This window comes from Notothenia rossii, assembly GCF_949606895.1.
Source record: "Notothenia rossii genome assembly, chromosome: 3".
Taxonomy (NCBI): Eukaryota; Metazoa; Chordata; class Actinopteri; order Perciformes; family Nototheniidae; genus Notothenia; species Notothenia rossii.
Window position 1 is genome coordinate 4,064,156 of NC_136901.1, and position 10,361 is coordinate 4,074,516.

The 10,361-nt window shown below is 40.4% G+C and overlaps 1 protein-coding gene across 3 annotated transcripts in view; it reads left to right on the top strand.

Annotated features, from left to right (window-relative positions):
* The window catches only part of zranb3 (zinc finger, RAN-binding domain containing 3), an 89,883-nt gene extending 82,176 nt beyond the window's left edge, over positions 1–7,707 (top strand). For 2 of the 3 annotated variants that reach the window (XM_079667602.1, XM_079667601.1), the window contains one exon: positions 7,548–7,707. In XM_079667602.1, coding sequence (XP_079523728.1) covers positions 7,548–7,692 — 145 coding nt within the window. In that variant the 3' untranslated portion in view covers positions 7,693–7,707. The remainder of the gene's footprint in view (positions 1–7,547) is intronic. The other variant, XM_079667603.1, reaches the window with a different exon arrangement.
* The last annotated feature ends 2,654 nt before the right edge of the window (positions 7,708–10,361 follow it).

The following is a 10,361-nucleotide window of genomic DNA, read 5'->3' on the forward strand; positions in this document are numbered from 1 at the left end:
GATTCAGTTACAGAAGTAGAGAGTGAACCAGCTAGCCTTTCACTTCAAGGCATTTTGCCTTATAAGTACGAGCCTCCTGCCCAGCAATCGAACAACGAGGCAGAAACTTGTGAAAGAGAAGCGGATTCCGCAGCCGGCGAGACTCGAGTCGGCAATACTGAATGGTAAATTCTGTTTTATTTAGTTTGACCTGCACTAAATGTCGATCTTAATTTGTCATCTGTTCCTCACACGTCCGGCAGATATTGTTTTGTTTTTTAATGTTATGTACAATATTCAGGTGTACATGTCAATGCTTTGAAAGCATGCCCACTGCAGATGAATGTGTATGCTGCAGAGAGATCTGGCAGGTGATGGAACAAATAGACAGTTTGCAACCTACTGACCAGATAGCAGAGTCCTGCATCGGGTCGGGTATCCGCGGGTACCCGACGGGTGACCCGCAAAAAAGGTGATTTGCGGGTGGTATTTTTTCAAACGCTTTTTTCCGGGTTCGCTTCTGGGTAAAACAAAGATGATGCGGGTCCGGTTGCGGGTGTTGCATAATAAATATATTTAAACAATAATAATTTAGTTTAATGTTTAAATCCTCAGACCTCTCCTCCGCGGTACCGAGCATAATCATAACCTCTGCAGTGCATCTATCTGCTGCTGAGCGCACCACATTCTGAATGGCTGAGGTGAAGCTCTCTATAGCGGAGAATACAGCATTTTCAATAACTCTTCCTCAAGAGCAAAATCCAACGTCTGGGAGGCTTTTGGTGTCAACCTAGATGGAGAAAATAAACAACATCCCAGGCTTTTTGAGCCAAATATGCAACTGCGTGTGTTAATAATTGCACGTTGTCACTGCTTATATATATGCGGGTTCGGGTCGGGTTGCGGATCATGTGCCGGCGGGTCGGGTCGGGTTGCGGGACTAATTGGCAATATGTGCGGGTAGCGGGGCGGGTTCGGTACTGCACGTCACGGGTGCGGGGCGGGAGCGGGTCTTGAAAATCAGACCCGTGCAGGACTCTGCCAGATAGAAGACACCGACGAGAAACCAAGGTGCATTATTAGCCACCCAGGCTTTAGAGAAGGCTGTCTCAGTGTTTGGACACTGAAAATAGCGTATCTTCAATACAAACAACAACACAGAGCAGTTGATGGCCCACTACACCAGTAAGTAAATATTGATTGACCCAACTGCCTATTGCAGCTTTGCTTTCATATAATACTTTTAGTCGCTACAGATATGGTACACTTTTAAAGATACCATTAAACTCTTTCAAGCAGTCAAAAACAGCTTGGCTTTTATTTTTTCTGTGTATGCAAGTTCAATGTATGCTTGAGAAAAGAAACAACTACACATGTGAGGAAATATATAAGAGGTCTATGATTCTGTCAAGCAGTCATGTATAACCTCATATTTATTTTGTACAAGTAAAATACAAATATCATGTTATAAGCCAATTTGTAACAATTGCTACATAATAGTAGGCTACTACATAACATTTTATTTTTCTCCAAATATATTTATAATCTGTATACTTTTTTTTCATTAGGAAGTATCGATATACAGCTTATCGACAGTTTGTACGTTGGTGCTGGGGTGTAGGCCTACTCGGCCCAAAAATCAGAGTCCCGCTGCCTGCATGTGCTGTAACCGAGATACGGAAGACTTACCCTGAACCGGGAGGCCGCTATCAGGGATTTCAATGGCCAAATCTGTAATTTGACATAAATCATGCAGCTGAACTGGTTAAAATGGTTTCGCATGATGTAAATAATTTACAAAGTACATCATTTACAATATTATTTTTCCAAAGAAACATGTAAATATAACAACATTTTCCAAATCACAAATTTGTAAGATTGTATTAATTTACTGTTTGATAAATAAAAAAGGGTTCTTTTGTTAATTTTTCACTTGTAACATTTTATCTTTATTGCAGTGTACATTAGTCTATTTTGGTATATGTGCGAGCCCACAAATAATTAAAAGTGGTAAAAATAATAAAGATATTCAGACGTAATTCATTTTTGGCCTTACTTATTTCACTTCAACTTTTATATATTTCAGTCACTAGGCAAGTTCACTGTACTCTGGTGACATTTAGCTCAAGCTGGCATAACACCTGTAGTAACTTAATTCTGACCCGAGTTTTGTGCACAATCTTCCAGCACCCATGATCAATGTTTATAGCAATCAGGAAACATTCACAGCTCACAACTACACATCGCTTCCCCATCATTAATTGTTAGATAAAAAAAGTTTAGCGAGGTCCGGTTACACATATGTTGAGCGAAAATAGCGGAAGGATACAAAACAAACAATCCAGACGAGGCTGGTGTTTGCCACGTGTGACGTCACACAGCTGGGTTAATGGCTGGCAAGCTTTTCGCTACCGGAGCGGAATAACACGGGAAAGTGGCACACATTTCATGTTATTTGGGGGGTATTTATGGAAAGAATCATTGATGTTGATATGTCAAATGAAACAGTGGAAAGTGATGAAGCGATTTATTAACACAGAATAACTTTTATTTTGGACATTACATGGACTTTAAGCATTCTAGCTACAGCTGATAAAACTGCCTAGCAACAGCTTTTAGGTTGCCAGCTAGAAGTGAGAAGCTGCTTTTATCTTCTTCTAAAGTTAATTTATTTTCAAAAATAAGTGTTGAATCTTTCCGAAATTTGTGTTAATTAATGTGTGAACTGTAACGAGAACGAGTAACTCTTCCCCTCTGAGCGGATCAGTAAGAAATAATGTGCCCTGGCCCCCCTGCAGTGTAGAGTTGTGTAGTGTACATCTGAAAAAAGTACTTCCAAACGTTATGTCAGAAACCGGAAAGCAACGTGTGAGATTTCACAGAGGAACCAGCAGCTTTACTACGAACTGCCCCAGGCGCCATGGAGGCTGAAGTGTGTGTGTGTGTGTGTATGTGTGTGTGTGTGTGTGTGTGTGTGTGTGTGTGTGTGTGTGTGTGTGTGTGTGTGTGTGTGTGTGTGTGTGTGTGTGTGTGTGTGTGTGTGTGTGTGTGTGTGTGTGTGTGTGTGTGTGTGTGTGTGTGTGTGTGTGTGTGTGTGTGTGTGTGTGTGTGTGTGTGTGTGTCAAAGGGTGTCAGCTGAGAGGATGAGCTGTGTATGTGTACATGTGTGTTTTTTGACAAACAAGCATTGTTGCTGGCACACTAATTACAGCTGGCGTGGATAGAGGCAGGGAAAGTTTGCCAATTACAGGGTGTGTGTGTGTGTGTGTGTGTGTGTGTGTGTGTGTGTGTGTGTGTGTGTGTGTGTGTGTGTGTGTGTGTGTGTGTGTGTGTGTGTGTGTGTGTGTGTGTGTGTGTGTGTGTGTGTGTGTGTGTGTGTGTGTGTGTGTGTGTGTGTGTGTGTGTGTGTGTGTGTGTGTGTGTGTGTGTGTGTGTGTGTGTGTGTGTGTGTGTGTGTGTGTGTGTCAACCGGGGAACGTGTTTTGGGTGCATGAACCTAATCAAGGTGTGAGTAGGAGGCAATTGGCCCGGCTTGATTTGATACCTGTTTGATTTATTCACTAATCAAAACCAATCAAGCTCCAGCTTCGGCTCAGCGGGGCGATCGCGGCTCACCTTCGCAGCGCCGAGACACTCGCTTTTCAACGTATTCAAACTTAATGCACTTCCAACACTGTGTGCTGTTTCGTTGTGAGCCACTCACGGTGATTTACAGCGATTTTTAGAACAGTTAAGAGGATTTTAATCGCGTTTGCATCCTGCCTAAGTACGCTTCACAGCTAAATTACTGCAAACACTGGCTATAAATGGTATATTGCTTCTATAATACGCCATTATAGTGGAATAAGAATCTTAGTATATTTTTGTATATTGCTAAACAATGCATGCAATTAGCAGTGTGAGAAAGAGTCAACGATTTGGGATTTTTATCATTTATTCTCAAGGCAAAATCCTCCAGCCATTACGGTGTTAACAAATATCAGAATTAGGCTTTGAAATAAAGATTTTAAAGTTCTGTTTCCAGCTATACAAGTTGACTAAAAGCCCGGGCATTTTAGTCTTATTCTAGACTAGTTTTAGTGAATAACAACGGTTGACTTTTGATTATTTTTTTGGATTATCTGATTAAATAATAACATAAATTAGTCAAAACCAATTATTTTGTCATTTTAGTGTGTGTGTGTGTGTGTGTGTGTGTGTGTGTGTGTGTGTGTGAGTGGTGAGTGAGTGAGTGAGTGAGTGAGTGAGTGAGTGAGTGAGTGAGTGAGTGAGTGAGTGAGTGAGTGAGTGAGTGAGTGAGTGAGTGAGTGAGTGAGTGAGTGAGTGAGTGAGTGAGTGAGTCAGAGACGTGGGAAGTAAGAATTTCTTTTTTTGTTTTTAAGCATGTTTGTCGTGTAGACGTCGTCTCAGTTTGCGCTCAATGACGTTTGTGCCGCCTTGTCTTAGTCATGGTTAATATAAAGCTAAAATCTTTATCTGTTCATAGTCTTTATCCTAAATTAGCAATACATGTTGGTATAAATAACTAGTACATTGACACCACTGTCATGTCTGTACAGTAAATATGAATCCACCACCAGCAGCAAAACCAGTTACCAAGCAACCATCTAGAGACTAGAGGAAGCTACTGCCTCCCGGCCAAGAAATAGTATGCTACATAACCTCCTGTAAAAACACAAATTAGCAGATGGATATGGATGTGATATCAATCTTGTTGTCTCGCTCTGGCAAGGAGGGGAATAAGTATTTCAAAAAATATCATAATAGTTCTTTAAAAAGTAGTTAAAGTCTCCTGTAAGAAAAGAAAACACAGTCTTAACTCAGTCAATCTTATGAATCCTCGAGGTGTTGACTATGCTTAATTTTATCAGTTTCGTAAAATATGTAAATACATGTTTGCTTGCTTATTTGTCACTGTCATTTGTAAGTGTGCTTCTTCCCCTTTTCATCTCCACTAATTCAGTAGAATATGTATATTGTGTATATATATATATATTTATGATACTTATGTATGTCTGCATGTTCATGATGTAAGATAAATTGGGACCCACTTAGAATCCAGATTGCTACTTGTGGTCAAACATCTGTTATGCAAAAGACAAATATACTGCATAACGGAGAAGCAGCGTAACAACATGCCAACACACACACACACACACACACACACACACACACACACACACACACACACACACACACACACACACACACACACACACACACACACACACACACACACGGCAGAAGCGCAGTTGGACTCCAGTTTAGTGTAAGGTATCTCGTTTCATCCCGCCTCTGTGCAGGGACTGTTTGAAGCAGAGGAAGCTCGGGTGTTTGATGGAGACTTACCTTCTTCCTCATCTCCCCTCAGCTTCCAGAGAAACTTCTCCCCTTTGATGTCGCTCCCTCCTCCATCTTTCTGTAATTTTTTCGTCTTCCTACTACCTTCTCTCCTTCTCTCCATCTCTCTCTCTCTCTCTCCCAAAAGAAAGCGTTCTGTCCAGATGGAAGTGGTGGAAATGCATTTTAAAAAATTGTCACAGCGTTGCCTCCGGGGCCGAGTAGGAATACTAACAGCATAGTTTAACAGCTGCAACTCTGTGCTGGTTAAATGGAGACTAGTGCTTCATGTCATCAGGGGAAAACCCAAACTCCAGGTGGAAAACCACGACACCGTCATATTTAACTGTCTTTTTATGTACAAATAATATCAGTTTTATTCCAAATGTGGGAGTTTTGCATCAATTTCATGTGAGAAAAAAATATTATTTATGTATAGCTGCAAGATTAGTTGATGCATTAATTAATCAGAATCAGAATCCCTTTATTAGTCCCACAGAGGGGACATTTGCAGCGTTACAGCAGGAAAGAGCCACAGACAGCTTAGTGTTGCATATCTTACATGCGTTAGAAAAGTACTAAGTTATAATATAATAAACAATATGCTAAAAAAAGATAAAAACTAAAAAAGTTACATAATTTTCTAAAATACAGATCAAAAACAAATCAAATCTACAAATCAAATCCTGTAGCAGTTCTTAGGATTTAGCAGCCCGGTATATATTACAGTTATTAAAGATGGCACATGTATATAAAGTATATATTGCACATAGTTTGACGGTATTTAACAGCAGCAAGTTACACAATCTACAAAATACAAGATACACACCTTGTAACAGTAACAAGGGTTTAGCAGCAAGGTATAAATTACACAGATATTAATGGCATATATATATTGCACATATTGCACATAATTTGCACAAAGTTGGTTTGTATTTAGCAGCAAGGGGTGTTATAGTCTGTGTTGTGTGTGTAGGAGGGTCTACTAGGGGCAGTGCTTGTTGTAAAGTCTGACCGCTGCAGGAAGAAAGGACCATTAATTAGTTGTAATATAATCAAAATAATACTTGTTTCATCATTTTTGTAACGCATGTCACGCAGAAATATCACAAAAAGGTGCTTTTCTCCGCTACATAATATACAAAATTAAATATATGTTTCTTGAGAAACTGCCGTGGACTTATTTGAATATTTTCAGATTTTTTTTATTCCTAATGATTAATTGATAGTGAAAATAATCATTACATGCCGCCTTCCTGCTGTGTTCAACCGATGCATATTGTATCAAGGCTAATGGTTGTACATACTCTACAAGAAGGCAGAATATTTGTGAAATGCTGCGGCTCTGACACAGAAAAAAACATTTGATGCAGAAAATCGTAACATACACAGAACGTGAAACCTATGGTAGAAAGGTAGCTGGTTTATTTGCAAAATTCAGCATTCAACAACTTCCACTTTGAGCAAAACCACGAGCCTCTACCCGCTGCAGGACTTCAGTTTAGCTGCTGACCTCTGACCTCTATACAGCAGGACAGAAGAGGAATAATTGCTGAATGCGAGCCATTACGGCGGCCCTCTGTTGAAGCCTAAATGATCTGATTGCTCACTTTTCTCTCAAGACCACAGCGATTTTCCTCCAGCCAGAACAAACAAGTCAGATATTTCTTTCTACTCGTGTATTCCTTGTCAACTCCGTCGCCCTGGGGTCATTTTAATCCCGTCCAGATTGACATGTAGTGTTTCATGCAATTTTCAACTTGCACACCTAGGATCTGTATTACAAGGGCCATAAAAACCAGAGGCGGGCGGGCTGGATGGATTAGATTAGATGATTGACGATCCCTGTGGGGAAATTAGATTTGTGCAGCAGGAGAAGTGATAGGATCCAGCAGGGGAAGAGGACAAACAGAATCAAAACTCACAGAAAGAATTGAAAATGAGCAATGAAGGTGAGATTTTAACAGTTTTGCTGCATTGCACTGTTTGTAGAGGCTCGCCAGTTCTGTGGGTGTCGGTGTGTGTTACATTCATGTGGGTGAGTCCCACCGCCACATGACTCAGATATGCTTGAGCAACGTTGAATTTCCCATCTTACCTGGTACTAATGCTGTCCAGAGAGAGATGGTGAATCTGTCTCCTTGCACCCACTACATGTGAATCAGCTCTCTTCAAGCTCTTCTGGTTATATAACGTCTGAAAATCCTCCGTTTATCATATTTTCACAGATACCTCGGTAAAGACGATGTGGCCGAGGCCTCCCTGAGCAAGGCCCAGCAGGGGGGGGGCAGCGTCCGATTGGTCACCAAGGAAGCCTTCTTCACCAAGAGGAAGTCATTGGCATCAGAGAAACCACCTGCTTCAGAGAGGTAGGTGAAGAGTGGATGTCCTCAGGTCTTAAAGAGGCCTAACATGCTCATCTTCAGGTTCATATCAGCATGTAGTGTCTCTACTTTAAAGAGTCCTCTCCTGCTGATGTTCAGGTGTATATCAGTATGTAGTGTCTCTACTTTAGAGAGTCCTCTCCTGCTGATGTTCAGGTGTATATCAGTATGTAGTGTCTCTACTTTAAAGAGTCCTCTCCTGCTGATGTTCAGGTGTATATCAGTATGTAGTGTCTCTACTTTAAAGAGTCCTCTCCTGCTGATGTTCAGGTGTATATCAGTATGTAGTGTCTCTACTTTAAAGAGTCCTCTCCTGCTGATGTTCAGGTGTATATCAGTATGTAGTGTCTCTACTTTAAAGAGTCCTCTCCTGCTGAAGTTCAGGTGTATATCAGTATTTAGTGTCTCTACTTTAAAAAGTCCTCTCCTGCTGATGTTCAGGTGTATATCAGTATGTAGTGTCTCTACTTTAAAGAGTCCTCTCCTGCTGATGTTCAGGTGTATATCAGTATGTAGTGTCTCTACTTTAAAGAGTCCTCTCCTGCTGATGTTCAGGTGTATATCAGTATGTAGTGTCTCTACTTTAAAGAGTCCTCTCCTGCTGATGTTCAGGTGTATATCAGTATGTAGTGTCTCTACTTTAAAGAGTCCTCTCCTGCTGATGTTCAGGTGTATATCAGTATGTAGTGTCTCTACTTTAAACAACTGAAGGCTACAGTATACACTATTTTTATATCCTGTTATTGATTAATTACAAGTGCAAAATCCTCACATACATCAACATGTAATCTCGTGCAGCCTTGTTTGTGTTTTCTAACGACGATGCCTCCACATGTAGATGCTTTGCTTCATATTTTCTGTATTTTCATTCTCCTCTCCTGAGCTGTCTCCATGGAGATATGTGTGTGCCTTGCGGGAGGGAAGCACAAAGGCCTCTCATTGCATGTTAGTACAGTAAATATAGACCATAATACAATCTACTCAGTGAGACGCAAGCAGCTCACCCCAGGAGGGAATATCACTATGGAAACCTGCCCCAAACACACACTCTTTTTCACATGTGCACCGTAATGTCTTCCATATACCATGAAGTCATGAAAGGATCACATTTAGGTAGGGATGGGTACCGAGCCCCGGTATTAAACGGGCCCCGGGACTGAATTATTAAAGAACGTGGTACCGACGTTATCGGTATTTTTACAGATACTGGAGACATCTAAAAAATATATAATATATATTATGCTATACAAACATGATATTGCAAAAAGACTGCAAAATGCGTCTCTGATTATTTTTAGTATTTTCGATCTTTCCAATCCAGCCAAGAGATCTCTCTCCCCGGCCTGTGTGCGAGGGGGCGGGGCAGTTTACACACACGCGGCAGCTACATGCAGCAACACACACGGAGGAGATGGCGGAGAGAACGCGCTCCGCGGTGTGGTTAAACTTTACCCGTCTCGATGTGGACAATGCTCGTTACCTAAAGTGCAATAAGAGTTTAGCATGTAAGGGCGGTAACACGAGCAATTTGTCTAAACATTTATCAAAAGTGCTCCACATCCAGACGGAGGAATGCACCGGGTTCGACTGTCTTTCTAGAAGCTCTGTAGCTCCATCCACGAGTAACGTTTCCACGTCAGGTGTTATGTATGCTAGCAGCAACACACGGAGTTAACTACATTATACAAACATGGGTTAATGATTAGAGGTAACTGAGTTATTTACTTTGTTAAAGTTTCAGCTATTCTGTTTACAGTTCTGTCATCACATTATTTAATACCATTATTTAAAACATTGTTGTTTCTTTTGATGTGAAATATTATTTATTTTATTTAAATAAAAAGCAATGTTAGTTTTGTTCACAATTTATTTAGTTAGTTTACCTTATTTTTTTCTCCAAAAGAACCGATAAGAGTACCGTTAAAAGACCGGATCGATAAGCGGTATCGATAAAAGTAGTTGTACCGTTAAAACCTTAACGATACCCATCCCTCCATTTAGGTCTTATTATACATGTTCGTGCCACTAATGGAATAACAAGTATCTCTAAAAATATGAAATTACATTTTTAATAAAAGCTAACATTGCTTTTGAGCTAACATAACAACAACGTGGAAAGAATGGAAGTTTTTTCCAAATATTTCGTGTGTTTTTAGCAGAAGAATACATATATGTATATTTTTTGAAGGCTAACATTGATAGCATAAGACTATATTTCTCTAAATGCTTGTCCAGTTAACGTACTAAGAGTCGATTTTCATACAAAATACATTATATTTTGATTAAATTCCCCCATTCAAATTGAGCATAATTTTCATTTGAAGTGTGATGATGATATCAAATATGACGGCAGACAATCAAAGCTTCTTTGTAAACTCCTATAGAGGACTTTACAGTAAAAACGGCATATTTTAAAATGAGAGACACGACATTGTTCCATTTGATCTGCTGTGGTGGGCTCCCTGTCCACAGGAAGACACAAATTCAATTGTCTAAAACATAATCTTCCTCTCCACTGATTGACAGCGCTCCTCTCTCTTGCCTTTGGTTTCGTACGAAGCGTAAGAGACGAGCCTGACGGTAAACACTCTCTGGCATATTGCGAGATTTCTGGGGTCATACACCTCACTCTGCCGTGTAGAGCTGTCAACTTCCTTT